Consider the following 16,465-nt stretch of genomic DNA (forward strand, 5'->3'; position numbering starts at 1 on the left):
GCCGCTACAGCGTGCCAGGCCCTGAACACTCGCATGACAACCCAGGAGGCTAACCAGGAGCACCGCGCCACCCAGATGCAGCACCTCATCTCTACGACCCAAGCGCTTACAGCACAGGTGGCCGCGCTCGCAGCCTTTGCCCCCCCCCCTGCTCTCCCTGACCCTGCCCAGCTACCGGCACCACCTACTGGACAGCCACGGGAGCCCCACCTAGCCAGCCCCCGCCCCTTCGACGGAGCCTTCGCCCAGTTCCGAGGCTTCATCCTCCAGTGCGAGTTGGTGTTCTCGCATCAGCCCAGCCAGTTCTGGTCGCCGGCAGCCCGGGTGGCGTTCATCACCAACCTCACCACCGGCGACGCCCTGAATTGGGTCCAGGCCACCCTCTGCGCCCGCCCTGACCTGTTCGGTGACTACGCTACCTTCCTCACGGAGTTCAAGAGGGTTTTCGACCACCCCACTGCAGGACAGGAGGTCGGGGCGCGACTGATGTCACTCCACCAGGGGAACCGGACCGCGGCGGCCTACTCTACCGAGTTTCGCACCCTGGCAGCCGGAAGCGGATGGAATGACAGGGCACTGCGATCTGCTTTCCGCCAGGGGCTGAGTGAGGCCATCAAGGACGAGCTCGTCCGGGACAGACCCGCCGCCCTGGACGAACTAGTGGCCCTAGCCATCGACGTTGACGAGCGCTCCCGGGAGCGTCGGAGAGAGAGAGGGCGCTACCAGACCAGCTCGCCACGCCCCCAGGACCCTATCGTCACAGCCAACCCCTCCTCCGCACGGGAGTCGACCTACACCCCATGCACTGGCGAGGAGCCGATGCAGCTTGGTCGAGCCCGCCTCACCACGGCGGAGAAGGAGAGGAGAAGGGCCCAGGGCCTGTGCCTCTACTGTGGAGAGAAGGGACACCTCCGTGACACCTGCCCGTCCCTATCAAAAGGGCAGGCTCACCCGAAGGGGGAATCCGGGTGAGCCGTGTCTCTCAATCCCCACCTACCACCAGCCCAGCCAGGTTCTCTGTCACCCTCTCCTGGCAGGGGCAGAACCTCACGGTCGAGGCCATTATTGACTCGGGAGCAGACGAGAACTTTATGGACGCCCAGCTGGCCCGCTCAGCTGCCGTTCCCCTCGTTGCCCTCGAGACCCCCCTCTCCGTCTCAGCCCTAGACGGACACAGCCTGGGGCCTCTCACCCACCGCTCTACACCCCTCTCCTTGACCGTCTCTGGGAACCATGTGGAGGAGATCCGGTTTTACATCCTCAAGACCCCCCAGTCCCCGCTCATCCTGGGACGACCGTGGCTCGAGCTCCACATTCCCCATGTCAGCTATGGTGAGGGACGTATCCTGAGCTGGAGTACCGCATGCTACGCCCGGTGCCTCCGTGCCGCCCATACCCCCACATCGCCTCTGCGACCGCCTCCGGCTCCCCCTGACCTCTCCTCCATCCCAGAGGTCTACCACGACCTCGGAGAGGCCTTCAGCAAGGAGCGTGCTCGCACCCTGCCGCCTCACCGGCCCTACGACTGTGCCGTCGAGCTCCGCCCTGGCAACAAACTTCCGGTCAGTCGCCTCTACAACCTTGCCCCCCCGGAGAAGGCAGCCATGGACACCTACATCTCCGACTGTCTGGCTGAGGGGCTCATCCGTCCATCACACTCCCCGGTGGCAGCGGGGTTTTTCTTCGTGAAGAAGAAGGATGGAACCCTCAGGCCATGCATTGACTACCGTGAGCTCAATGCCATCACCGTCCGGAACACCTATCCTCTCCCCCTCATGAGCTCCAACTTTGAGCCCCTCCTTGGGGCCACCATCTTCACTAAGCTGGACCTCCGGAACGCCTACCATCTGGTCCGGATTCGTGAGGGTGACGAGTGGAAGACGGCGTTCAAGACCCCCCGTGGCCACTATGAGTACCTTGTCATGCCCTTTGGTCTCACTAACGCCCCCTCCGTCTTTCAGGCCCTCATGAACGACGTCCTCAGGGACATGCTGGACATCTTTGTCGTCCTCTACCTGGATGACATCCTAGTATTCTCCAGGAACCCTGAGGAGCATGTCCAACATGTCCGCCTAGTCCTCCAGCGCCTACTGGAGAATCGCCTTTTTATTAAGGCTGAGAAGTGCTCGTTCCACACTCACTCTGTGGAATTCCTGGGGCTCATCGTGGAGGGTGGGTTGACTCGCCCTGACCCCAAGAAGACTCGGGCCGTCGTCGAGTGGGGCCAACCTACCACCCGGAAACAGCTGCAGTCATTCCTCGGCTTTGCCAACTTCTACCGGCGATTCATCCGGGACTTCAGCCGGGTAGCCGCCCCCCTCACTGCCCTCACCTCCCCCCTGCGCCAGTTCACGTGGACACCAGCAGCCAGCGCTGCCTTCAGTGACCTGAAGAGGCTCTTCACCTCGGCGCCGGTCCTAATCAACCCAGACCCCTCTAGGCCCTTCATTGTGGAAGTGGACGCCTCAGACACGGGCGTCGGTGGCGTGCTCTCTCAACGATCGGAGGACCAGACCGTGCACCCCTGCGCCTTCTACTCCCGCCGTTATACCTCCGCCGAGGCCAACTACGACATCGGGAACCGCGAGCTGCTGGCGGTGGTGGAGGCGTTCCACGAGTGGCGGCACTGGCTGGAGGGCGCAGAGCACCCCTTCACCGTCTGGTCGGACCACAAGAACCTAACCTACATCAAGTCGGCCAGGCGGTTGAACTCCCGTCAGGCACGCTGGGCCCTGTTCCTCGGGCGGTTTAACTTCCACCTCACGTTCCGTCCGGGCTCCCTGAACGCCAAGGCTGACTCCCTTTCTCGGCTCCATGCCGCAGAGGAGGAACCCACCACTCCTGACACCATCGTTCCATCCTCCCGGGTCGTTGGAGTGGTCACCCTGGAGATCGAGGCGGTGGTCAGAGCTGCACAGCGCACCCAGCCAGATCCCCGACCGGGGTCCCCCGGCCGTCTCTTCGTCCCGGACGCCGTCAGGACCAAGGTGATGCAGTGGGGCCACGCCAGCCGCTTCGCCTGCCATCCTGGGGCCCTACGCACACTGTCCTTCCTGCGCCGGCGGTTCTGGTGGTCCACCATGGCCGCGAACGTCAGGGAGTTCGTCTCGGCCTGCCCTACCTGCGCTCGCAGCAAGGCATCCCACCGGCCGCCTTCAGGACTGCTGCGGCCTCTACCCGTGCCCGGTCGACCGTGGTCCCACCTCGCCATGGACTTCGTGACCGGCCTTCCCCCGTCCCTAGGCAACACGGTCATCCTCACCATCGTGGACCGCTTCTCCAAGTCCGTGCGGTTGGTAGCTCTGGCAAAGCTACCGACCTCGGCGGAGACGGCGGAGCTACTCACCACCCACGTCTTCCGGCTTTACGGGCTTCCCCAGGATGTGGTTTCCGACCGTGGCCCCCAGTTCACATCCAAGGTGTGGCAGGCCTTCTGTTCTGGGATTGGGGCCACGACCAGCCTCTCCTCCGGCTACCATCCCCAGACCAATGGGCAGGCGGAGAGAGCCAACCAGAGCCTGGAGTCGGCACTCCGCTGCATGTCCTCCCTCCATCCATCCTCCTGGAGCAAGGACCTACCCTGGGTGGAGTACTCCCTGAACGCCATGGTGAATGAAGCCACCGGCCGGTCCCCCTTCGAGTGCTCCTTGGGGTACCAGCCACCCCTGCTTTCTACCCAGGAGGGCGAAGCGTCGGTACCATCAGTCCAGGCACACCTCCTTCGCTGTCGTCGGGTCTGGACCTCCGTACGCTCGGCCTTGCTTCGGGCCACCGCCCGAACTACCCGAAGCGCCAACCGTCGTCGCACTCCAGCTCCGGTGTACCAGGTGGGCCAGAGGGTCTGGCTCTCCACGGCGGATCTCCCCCTCAATGTCCCCTCCCGGAAGTTGGCGTCGAGGTACATCGGCCCCTACGCCATCGACCGGGTCATCAACCCCGCTGCCATCCGGCTGGCCCTCCCTCACTCCCTCCGTCGGATCCACCCGGTGTTCCACGTCTCCCGGGTTAAGCCCCATGTCGCCAGCGACCTGATGCCACCAGCCCCTGCACCGCCCCCTCCTCAGTTGGTGGATGGCCACCCCCAGTGGGCGGTAAGGAGGCTCCTCAGGGCTCGTCGCTGTGGCCGGGGTTTCCAGTACCTGGTGGACTGGGAAGGATATGGCCCAGAGGAACGGAGCTGGATTCCCCGGTCCCAGATCATGTCCCCAGTCCTCCTCAGGGACTTCTATCGGGCCCACCCGGAGGCTCCGGGCCGGTCGCCAGGAGGCTCCCCCTCGGGGGGGGGTCCTGTTACGGCTGGGCCGTCACACACGCCCTCCCCCGCCCCCACAGCTCGAGCACCCGCCCCCACAACTCGAGCACAGCGTGCTCTCCGCCGCAGGTGAAGCTCGTTCCCGGTGATTGGAGGGTTATCCAGCCACAGTCAAACCAACACACCTGTCTCCACTCCCAATTAACCCTCTGGCTACATCTACCCTGGACTCCCTTCATTCATCGTCAGTTCTTCCCTAAGAATGACCTGGCAAGTATCCTCTGTGATTAGTTATGAACTTTGCGCTTGTGCCTATTCTTGTGATTCGTTGATATCCTATGTACTGGCCTACCGTGGAGACTTACCCTGCTTTCCTGTTCCTCCACAGCCCATGCCAACCACTACCGCCATCCCGCCAGGTTGAAACCCCCAGCCCGCCAGGCTGAAACCTCCGGACTCATCATCTGTGTTTCCACCCACCTGCACTGTAAATAAATACCCTACGGGGCTAACACTGTATTCTGCCTCCGGTGTCGTGTCCTTGAGCTCCCTCGCCCCCGTGTCATAACAACTAAACCACTGTTTTTAGTGATTTTTTTTACTTTTCTCTTTTGAGACCCTGACTTTGGCTTTGCCTTTCACGACATCGTCCACGCACGCACACGCACATTTGATGCATTTCCAATCTGGCTGTCCTCCATCTGTCCCACACACATACTACAGCAGGACATGTTGGTCATGGAAACCTTGTCAGAATATTTGCGGTAACGTTCCTCTCGTCTAGCAGCTCACGCGCGGTGGACTGAACCATGCAGTGAATAAATAGAGGGGTAAATAATAATAAGGCTTAATTGTGTTAAACATAGAGAAACAAAACTCCAGTTCGTTTCTTTTGTGACTTTTTTTAATACATAGAATTATAATTTGAATTCGGCTACATTAACGTCCTTATGATAAAAATAATAATAATATTATTTATAAATATATATTTTTTTTTTTTTAAGATTCTCATGGGCCCCTGTCAGTGCTGGGCCCTTAGAATCGTCCTAACTTACCACCCCCTAGCGGCGCCCCTGCTTATTAGTACTTGTGCCAAAGTCGATGCTAGTAATGTGAGCAAATGCAACTTTGTACCTGTTTTAGTACAGGTATGTTTAGGCGGACACCTATATGTTTAGGCCATTTGGAGATATTTTGGCACCATCTTTGACCTTTGACCTTTCTCATGTATCAGATTATTTTTATTTTTTATTTTTTTTGTGTGGATTTTTTGGGTTGGCCGACCAATGGTATGGAAATTCGGCGTTGAAACCGGACATGACACATTCTCCAGTTGGAGAAAACTGGAAGTGACTTCGGCCGTGTTTACCGTCTCGGAAAGAAAATGGTGGCATCGTATAGCATGCAAAGTTGTGAAAAAAACGTGATATCGATGAAGAGAATTGATCGAGGTAAGCTCTTTATATCACTTCGGATCCACCTGTGGGTCCGTTGGATCAGAAAAGGTTTTAATTAATACAGAAATAATAATAATTGAAATCAAAATGCAAAAATGTCATCAACAAATGACTCAATAAGTTGAATTGAGTCCATCTTAATGCAAGAATTATAGTTCATGTAATTTTGGAATCAATATCTTTGTTTTTAATAGGGTCTCTGATTTGCATTCACACACTGCGTGGATCAGGTTGTCATTACAAACTGAGCAAATGGAGAGGAACAAAACTGCTCAGGAATGCGACCCTGAGGCCTGGGGAGACTTACATTACAAATTAAAATAATTAATTAAAATTACTTACACAAATCTACAAAGTTGAATGGTGGAGAGGAAAAAGCACAGTCGATGGGTCAACATCATCTCAGTCACTCTACAAAATTGGTCTATAACCAAGTGGCCAAAAAGACCCTTAATGGAAAAATAATCGACCTCATATCCATAATTGTGTTTGCAACAATGAATTCAAGTGATACGGCAAAGAAAGTGTCTTCTGGTTTTACTACAAAGCATTACGTTTAGTGCAAATCTAGCACATGCAATACAGTTGATTCCTATGCAAATCAGAGACCCTATAAAAACAAAGATATTCATTCCAAAATGACATGAACTATTGTTCTTGCATTAAGATGGTCTCAATTCAACTTATTCAACTTAATTTGTTGATGACATTTTTGCTCATTTTAAGAGTGTCATAGCAAAGAGTCTGAATACTTACATACACGGGGTATTTCTTGTATTTCAATGTTAATACATTTACTGACATTTCTAAAAACGTGTTTTCACTTTGTCACTGTATGTATGCAAGGACACCAAACACACACACACACACACACACACACACACGCAAACACACACACACACACACACACACACACACACACACACACACACACACACACAGACACAGACACACAAACACACAGACACACACAGACACACACACAAACACACACACACACACACACACACAAACAAACACACACACACACACACACACCCCCACACACCTGGGTAGTCGTTGACGAAGCCCTGGTAGATGTCAGACAGCTCCTGGGCGCTGATGTGGCGGGTGGCGTCGGGCGGAGACTTGAAGTCAAGGTCGTACTTTCCCTCTTTGTAGAACTCGGAGGCGGCCACGTCCATCCCAATCACCACCTTATCTGTGAAGCCAGCCTTCTCTATGGCCGTCTTTATCAGCTCCAGAGCTGGAGGGGACAGAGAGAGAGAGAGAGAGAGAGAGAGAGAGAGAGAGAGAGAGAGAGAGAGAGAGAGAGAGAGAGGATGTAACTACAATCTTTAAAAAACAAAAGTGCTGCTACCTAGAACAAAAAAAGAGTTCTTCGCCTGTCCCCGTGGGAGAAACTGTCAGGAATGCTCCTGAGGGGGCACTTAGGTGGCGTAGCGGGTTAAGCGTTGACCATGTAACCGCAAGGGACATATCCGGGGACATATCCTGCATGTCATCCCTCCTCTCAGGAAAAAAAAAAAGTAGGGCAGCGCCTGGCCACACTCAGGAATGCTCCTGAGCCGGATGCTCCGTCCACCAGTTGTTTTCATTCTCAGTGAACTGGGGGGGGGGGTAGTGGTGGCCTAGTGGATAGTGATCTGGTGATCAGAAAGTCATGAGTTTAAATCCCACCTGGGGAACACCACCATTCGTGTGCCCTTGAGTAAGTAAGGCACTTAGCCCTAAGTTACTCCAGGGAGACTGTCCCTGTAATCTTGAATTGGAAGTCGCGTTTGGATTAAATGGTCTAAAAAAGATTGGCCACCACACCTGTGCTTCATTTGTTCGCCTGCTATTTAAGCCATGCCCGACTGACGCTCTGTCTTGAGATCTATACTCGGTGTGTGCGTGCCTCTTATCCCCTGCAATGGAAGCCAAAAGAGTTCTACAATGGAACCCTAAAAGGTTCTTCAGAGGGTTATCCCACAGGGACAGCTGCAGCATTTGGAACCCTTTCTCTCTAAGAGTATATATTGCATACTTAGCATCTGCTAATGGGGGTCCTAATAAATCAAATCAAAAAATCTAAATGACGAGACAATGACGTGGCTTCTGGAGGGGTGTCCAGAAATATAGCCCGGGTGAGCCCCTCAACCAGGTCTCGGGGTGGTAAAAGGGTAGCCCCTCGGCCCCGAGCCTGGTGGAGTGGAGAGGAAACAACAACCCATACGCCGAAGAAGAAGAAGAAGAAATCAAATCAAATCTATGTCATTTAAAGCAACATTCCATCCTCCTTTCCCCCCTGTCTCTCACCTTCGCTGTTCTCCAGGATGTTGGGGGCGAACCCCCCCTCGTCGCCCACGTTGGTAGCATCCTGGCCGTACTTCTCTTTGATGACGCCCCTCAGGGTCTGGTACAGCTCCGCCCCCACGCGTAGGGCGTCGCGGAAAGACTCTGCCCCTACAGGAAGTACCATGAACTCCTGCATGGCCAGTTTGTTACCGGCGTGGGAGCCTCCGTTAATGACGTTGAACGCCTGGGGGGGGAGGGAGGAGGACAGAGGAGGAGGAGGAAATGAAGGAGGGAGACATACATCAACATTATTCATTCATTAAATCAGCAGTCCAAACAGGAGCAGTCAGCTAACATCTTTGGAGAAATCTGCAACATTTCAAACCCCCAAATCCCCGCTTGACATTCAAAGTTGCTGATACTGCATTTTTTTTTTGAGCATAGCCTCAATGTCATTAACACTCTACTCCTCCACACTGTTTTCAATTTACAACAATCTTGAACGTTTTACTCCTGTGACCCATTCAAGCTCAGTATGAATAAGTTAGCAACTCACAGGAACCGGAAGCACCAACTCTGTGTTTCCTGCCAGGTCAGCGATGTGACGGTACAGTGGAACGCCTTTCTCTCGTGCCCCGGCTTTGCATATGGCCAGCGACACGCCCAGGATGGCGTTGGCTCCGAACTGAGCTGAAGGATGGACATTCACATTCACATTCACAAAAATTCTGGGTAAAACTCACCCTATATACCTCTGTAACCTCTTCTCCTTCACCACAAGCAGTTACTAGACGCGGGCTATGTCCCCCCAGGGCCATCACAGAGTTAGGAAAGACTGCCTTGCAAGGTACGCTTCCCCCAAATGTACTAATGCAAATGGAGTGTAAATGTTTTCTGTAGGCCAGCTCATGTTGTTGTGCGTATGTTGAGTGTATTGTATGTTTTAAATGTTGTAATGTTGTATTGACTGCTGCGGCCTTTCTTGGCCAGGTCAAAGATTAGAGACTTTGAAACTTTTAAAACCTAGTCCAGGATTAAATCACACTTGCATCGGAAAAAAAACTCCATTGAGGATGCTTTTTAGTCTTAATCTATGTCCAAGAAACCAGCCCATTGTGAGTCAATGAGCTTTTTCTGGTTAAATAAAAACAAAACAAAAACATACATACATGTACATGGCTGGTTTCCTGATACAGATTAAGTCAAACCCTAGACTGAATAGTACTCTCAATGGAGACTTTATTTTTTATTTTTAAACTAAGGTGACTTTAAACTAAGAAAATGTGAAAGAAACTCTAGAATGATTTTGTCCGTGCTGTAGATCAGGTGTGTTGAAGGACTGCAGGGCACACTGGCGGACTCGGGGGGGGGGGGGGGGGGGGGCAGGGGGGGGCGACCGCCCCTCCTGGTGCCCCCACGGTTGAAAAACGTCTCTCTTAAGTGCCCTTTTGAGTGGCGAAAATGAGAGGATGTGCCCTACTGGTGCCCCTCCAATGATCTAAACTTGACCATGTGCCCCACAGTTGAAAAACGTCACACTAAAGTGCCCTTTTGAGTGGCAAAATTAGAGGACGTGCCCTATTGGCTACCCTTCCAATGGTCTAAACTTGACCATGTGCACTGATGGGGTCCCATGTTGTGCAGTAGGTGCCCTTTTTTTCTTTTCGCCCCCCCCTGCCCTTCAAATAGCCTGAGTCCGCCACTGGCAGGGCATGTCCTCTTCCAGCCCATCACTTACACACCAGACTGGACTAGAATAAAAGTCTGCACTCCCTACAGTTCTCCAGCACCACTATAGTCACACGTCTGGTGCAGATGTTCATAAAAGTGGTTTGGGTGAACATGTTAACACTAGAACAGCCGTGCCTTTTTTACCTACTAAAAGAGCCGCCTCGCCCCCCTCTTTACAATGGGAAGCTGCTACTTACACACAACGACCACTAGTTGGCCTACACTAGAACAGCCTCGAGGTGCCTGACTGACTCCAATGGCGCCATCTCCTGGGTCCCAGATGTAGCGGTGGATTCGGGAGGGCCCGGCTGACTCCCACTCCTGCTTCCAAGCTGCTGCCAACCATGCATCTCTGGAGATGTCCTCAGAGGTGGAGTTGAGCATGTCTTGTGCTGCCTTGTTGTAAGGGTGGCGGGTCTTGAGTCTGCTTGGAGGTGCTGGTGTTATGGTGGTGTTGTGCAGGATGTGCCAGTCATACTTTTGTGCCTTCCTGGCCAGGGCGAGGGTGGCAGCCTCCCGTCGGAGGCCGGCCGGTGCTATTCCCGCGAGGACTGGCAAGAGGGACACAGGGGTAGGCTTCAAGCATCCAGTTATTATTCTGAGGGAGGTATTGATAGCCACGTCGACCTTTCTCGCATGAGGGCTTCTGCTCCAGACTGGGGCGCAGTATTCCGCTGCAGAGAAGACCAGGGCTTGGGTGGATATTCTTAGCGTCTTAGCGGAGGCTCCCCTGGTTGTACCAGCGAGGCGGCGGATCAGCGCGGCCCTGGATGTCACTTTGGCCTTGACTTCTTCCAGGTGTTGCTTGAAGGATAATGTCCGATCCAGGCGCACTCCAAGGTACTTCGGGGCTTGCTGGACCTCCAGACATTTGTTGTCAACGCGCACCTCAAGTTCCCTCCTGGCATCTCTGGTGCTAAGGTGGTATGCCGCTGCGACTGTCTTTCCGACACTGAGTTGTAGACGCCACCTTCGAAGGTATGCTACCAGTGTGCCTATGTCTACGTTAAGACCCTCTTCCATCGCCTTCCACGTTGGTCGGCTCAGCATGATGGCAAGATCGTCTGCGTAGCCATACTTTCTAGATGCTGTATCAGGTAGGTCGTGGATGTAAACGTTGAACAGCATCGGTGAGAGAACAGACCCCTGCGGTACCCCGTTCCTCAGTCTTCTGAGCCTACTGCACTGGCCACTGCTGGTCTGTAAGATGAAGCTGCGGTTGGAAAGAGTCTCCATGATGAACTTCACCATGTGGCGGTCCGGTATTGTCCTCAGCAGAATGACAATGACAATACTATGATGGTTGCACATCCCTGGTGATCACTCTTTAACCTTTGCAATACTGTTTACTGTTTACAATACTACCTTACTGTATACTGCACATTGCACATTGCACATTGTCTCTTGATAGCTTCATTTTATACATCTGCATATTACATACCGTACAAGCTACCACACTGTATAAGCTACCTTAACTGTACATAGCTCATAAGTGAATATACCTCTAAACTAAACTGATGTTTACAATACCACCTTTGCACATACTGTATATTGCACACTTACCTATCACTATCATTGTCATGTTTTTTTAAATTTTTATATCATGTTCTTATATCACTATTTGCACTTCTGGTTAGATGCTAAACTGCATTTCGTTGTATAGTACTTGACAAAAAAAGTTGAATCTAATCTAATCTACTTACACTTGTTCTCAGTGCCGTCCATCTCAATCATCATGTTGTCCAGTTTCTCCTGCTCCACTACACTGACACCCTGTAACACACAACACACTCTGTAACACACAACACACCTCTGAAAGGGGGACCAGACACACACGCTTCCTTCCCCCTTGAACCCTCCCCCCTCCTTTCATACCGTGACGTTAGAATTATAAGGTTCTATCTCCATTTTTGTCAAAATTGAGTTTTTTACATCATCTGATCCATTAGGTGTTTATTAATGCCTCTGTGGAATGGAATGTAAAAACTTTGACGCTCAATATCTCTGAACTGCCCTAAACGGAGATAGAACCTTATAATTCTGAGCTCACGATACTCCTACCATCATAGACACACACCTATGTGGTTTATCACTAGAAGGTAGACACACACACACACACAGGCCCTCACCCATATACTACCATACTCACCGACTTTATGAGGGCAGGCTTGATAGTGTCATTGATGTGACCCACAGCCTTTAGCACACCTGAGAAAGAGAGGGGGGGGATGAGGAACAGGGGGGGAGATGAAGAGGTAGAAGAGGAAAGGAGCATAGAGAGAAAGGACCTGGTCCCTAATATTTTCTAAATTCTCCTGCCCAGAACTCCCCAGTGTCTGTCACACACACACACACACACACACACACACACACACACACACACAGACACAGACACAGACACAGACACAGACACAGACACAGACACACAGACACACACACACACACACACACACACATACCTATATATCCTATAATGTCACCATCATAGCATGGCAGACAGATAGACGGTAGTGATGGCTAGCATAATGAACACAGTCTAAACAGAGTGGTAAGGGTGAGACATAATCGTGAGACAACACACACACACACACACACACACACACACACACACACACAGCTCACCTTTGCCCTTGTAGCGGCTCTTGTCTCCGTCTCTCAGCTCCAGGGCTTCATAGATGCCGGTGGACGCTCCGCTGGGCACTGCTGCCCTGAACAGACCTGGAGGTGTGAGAGAGAGGAGGGGGGGGGGAGAGGGAGGGAGAGGGGGGGGTGGGAGAGAGAGGGAGAGAGGAGGGAGGGAGAGAGAGAGGAGGGGGGGGGAAGAGAGAGGAGAGGGGGGTGGGAAGTAAGAAACAGATGGGTGGGGCGCTTAGGTGGCGTAGCGGACTAAGCGTTGACCACGTAACCTGCAGGGTTCCCGGTTCGATTCCGGCCGCGGACATATCCTGCATGTTATCCCTTCTCTCTCCTATCCTTCCTGTCAAATCTCTACTATCTCTATCACAATAATAAAAAATAAAAAATGAGTGGGACTAACCAAGTATTAGTTGATTAATCTGTTTGATTAACTATTCATCATTACAGCCCTAAAACATACACATGTAATACACATTACACAGTAAATTTAAATATATTTACTGACAATTCATAGATATTATATTATATTATTATAAACAAGCCATTAGCAAAAATAACTGCTTGTCCCTATTTGGAATCAAGAAATCACTGTACGGTATATATCCACCACCTATAGAGACGCATTCAAAACACACACAGACACATCATGTACTTCCATGAGTAGTGGTGTGAGAGAGATCTCACCTTTCTCAGTGTACAGGTCCACTTCCACTGTGGGGTTTCCCCTCGAGTCGAGGATCTCCCTGGCAACAATGTTCACTATCGACATCCTGAGAGGAACAAACACACACACATACACATAAGCATCAGAGGCGCACACACGCACACGCACATGCACGCACGCACGCACACACACACACACACACACACACACACACACACACACACAGCAGGTCTGTTCAGAGGCACACATGAAACTGGCAATCACCATATCCATTTTCACTTCTAACAGCAACATGCACACTCCTCACTCCCAACCCAGCGCAGGGTTTTATTCATAACCCAGAAAAAAAAACATGAGATGATGGAGGGAGAGAAAGATGGGAAGGACCGAGGGAGCGATGGTAGAGATTATTGAATTATTAAACCCCCCTTTTGGGCAGAAATTATGAATATTCTGAGATCGGGATGAGAGAGAGAGAGAGAGAGAGAGGGGGGGGGGGGGGGGGGGAGAGAGAGGGAGGGAGGAAGAGAGATGGAGGGAGAGAGAGAGGGGGGGAGAGAGAGGGAGGGAGAGAGAGAGAGAGGGAGGGAGAGAGAGAGAGAGAGAGAGAGAGAGAGAGAGAGAGAGAGAGAGAGAGAGAGAGAGAAAATGACCTCTAAAATGTCTCTGCCGTAGACATCAGATGAGATGCCAACTATCAGCAGTTCTGAAGAGATGCTTCAATGGAACATTGACAAAGACAAATACCAGCAGACTTCCACAACCCACTCCCTCTGTCTCTCTCTCATACACACACTCACACTCTCTCTCTCACACACACAGACACATACACACACACACACTGCGTGAAAATACTGACGCATTCTCTAGGAGGGAAAAGCTATGAAACAGATGCATTCCAAGCACATGAAGTGACATACACACTCACATACTAACACTATCAAATAAGACATCACATACATACATACATCATGCATACATGACTGTACACAACGAATGCACTGTCAATCCTTGACACACACACACACACACACATTGCTGATGCAATGTAGGATGATACCTGTGCTGTACAGTCAAGTACTGTTCAGAATCAAGAGGATATGAACCAATGGAGAGATGAGATGGAGAGAGACCACAGAGTAGAGAGAGACAGAGAAGGAGTGACTAAGAAGGATGGAGGAGAGGAACGATGGAATAGATTGAGATTATTATTTTTTCCATTACCTGCAGCCTGTGTGAAGCCTGGTAGGGTGGGAAAGTGAGAGAATGTGAGCGAATAAGAGAGAGAGAGAGAGAGAGAGAGAGAGAGAGAGAGAGAGAGAGAGGGGAGAAGAGGGAGGAGGAGAGTGGAGGGGGGGGGGGTGAAAACGTGCGACAGACGGGGGAGGGGGAGCGCGTGAGTCATTGGAAGATGCAGCGAAAGGGGGAGGGAGCGAGACTGGGTCAAGGAGACAAAAAGATGAGAGAGGAGGAAAGAGGGATGCAGCAAAAATCACAAGGGGGTGCAGAAAAGAGGGGTTGTGTGTGTAATGCTGTTTGGCCCGGCACCAGAATATTGGTCAGAACACTGAATAGCAAAGGAGGTTAAAACATGGAATACAAAACACAATAACCCCCCCTCCTCTTTTCCACCCAATTATGACACAGTCAACACACTGCAGCAGTACAGCTCTAGGCAGCAATGATGCTTGGGTACTGGCAAACACCAAAAATTACACATTCATTTATGCACAATTTGCTGGGACAATATTTTCGCAGATGTCATGAGTACTAGTCAGCAGTGATGTAAGCACTGATTAGCTTGTGTACACACAGGAAGCAGCGGTAAACAGACGGTAGGATTGGCAGAGGCTTCCAGAACATACTGTAGGATGCATAGACTTAGCATAGCATGTATTTACATAGACATACTGTAGGATGCATAGGCTAAAGCCTAGCATGTACTGTATTTACATAGACATACTATAGGTTGCATATAGCCATGGTTGAATAGAATACTTTGAAATTGTCTTCAGGTTGTATTCACCTTGTATTCAGACACATTTTTCATTTATAGCATTGAACAAAAAACACAGAAAATAATAAGAAGAAGCACAGACACACTAAACAAATGTTTCTCACTAAACATATTTTGATAGGACATCAGGGGCCCTGCAAATCATCAGCGTCAACTTGTGTGGAAAAGCCATGGTGCAGTCAGGTGGACATCATACACGGACGAAAACAATTATTTTTTCCTTCACTCAGCTGAGCAGCTACTGTTCAGTATGAGCAATGTCGTGAGATCGATCGAGTTCAGAATCGGCATTCTGAATAGCCTTTTTAAATATAACATAGCAGAATACATACTGAATACTTCAAAAATAGTATTCTGATACCTATACAACCCTGCAATAACCCAGCATGTGTCTGTACAGAGACAGTGTTAGGATGCATAGACTTAGAATAGCATGGGTACATACATAGACAATACTATAGGACACATTTATCTGGAGAGTACCGGAGGGAGGGAGAGGGAGTGTGAACCCATTAGTGCAGGTTAGATGGACCTATATTACGAGAGCGAACCAAACAACACAGCACATAATCTCATCTCTGTCAAGGCAGGTACTGTACAGCACAAAAGGGGCCATCCAGAGTCTGAACATCCACAGATGCTGAGGACGATAATAGGACTAAATGGAGGGATGGTAAAGAGACCAATGAGAGGAGAGATCCAGAGAGAAAAGGGATGACGATGAAAAAGATATGTACAGGTAGAACGGGAAAGAGGGAAGATGAGATACAGCAATAGGTGAGGATGGCTATAGAGGGAGAAAACATGGAAGTATTTCGTCAGAGAGAGAGAGAGAGATATCCAGAGGGAATGTGCCAAGGGAGTGGGGGGAGGGGGAGGAACTAAAGAGGATTTTGATTGGCTACTCCTATGGTGAGTTCCATCTGGATGTCACATGACCATCTGCAGATATTCTGACACTGGGTAGGTTGTGAGCACGAGTGTGTACACGCGAGGGAGAGAGAGAGAGAGGGAAAGGGAGGGAGAGAGAGGGAAAGGGAGAGAGAGAGAGGGAGAGTGTGTGTAAGTATGTGTAGGAGTATGTGAGTGTGTGAGAGCAAAAGGGTGAACTGTGTTACAGGACCAACAGTATTTGACTGAGGCATGCAAATGAAAAGAACCCTGTAATGGATGGAAAGAGACATTCCACTCAACAGATTTGACAGCAAATGAAATTACATCTGAAAAAAATACATTATATTGCATAAGCACACAACATTATGGTGCTGGGTGAGAAACAAAATGGCACACAATGGGCATCACTCCTTTACTTCATTTCCGAGGTAGATCTTCGCCAGGTCAAAAACCTGGTTGTAGAAATACAACACCTCAAACCAAGCAGCAAGCCTTTAACAAACCACACCACAGCTTGCAATTATCTAACAATG

General features: G+C 50.9%; 1 protein-coding gene across 2 annotated transcripts in view; it reads right to left on the reverse strand.

Annotated features, from left to right (window-relative positions):
* The window catches only part of LOC308166418 (gamma-enolase), a gene marked incomplete at its 5' end in the record, with an annotated part of 20,707 nt that extends 7,581 nt beyond the window's left edge, over positions 1-13,126 (reverse strand). Inside the window, 7 exons of one of the 2 annotated variants that reach the window (XM_080540715.1) lie at positions 6,758-6,955; positions 8,011-8,233; positions 8,546-8,679; positions 11,424-11,493; positions 11,870-11,928; positions 12,343-12,438; positions 13,042-13,126. In XM_080540715.1, coding sequence (XP_080396841.1) covers positions 6,758-6,955; positions 8,011-8,233; positions 8,546-8,679; positions 11,424-11,493; positions 11,870-11,928; positions 12,343-12,438; positions 13,042-13,126 — 865 coding nt within the window. The remainder of the gene's footprint in view (positions 1-6,757; positions 6,956-8,010; positions 8,234-8,545; positions 8,680-11,423; positions 11,494-11,869; positions 11,929-12,342; positions 12,439-13,041) is intronic. The other variant, XM_080540716.1, reaches the window with a different exon arrangement.
* Between the last annotated feature and the right edge of the window lie 3,339 nt (positions 13,127-16,465).

The sequence above is a fragment of the Nansenia antarctica genome (assembly GCF_963989245.1).
Source record: "Nansenia antarctica genome assembly, chromosome: 10".
NCBI lineage: Eukaryota > Metazoa > Chordata > Actinopteri > Argentiniformes > Microstomatidae > Nansenia > Nansenia antarctica.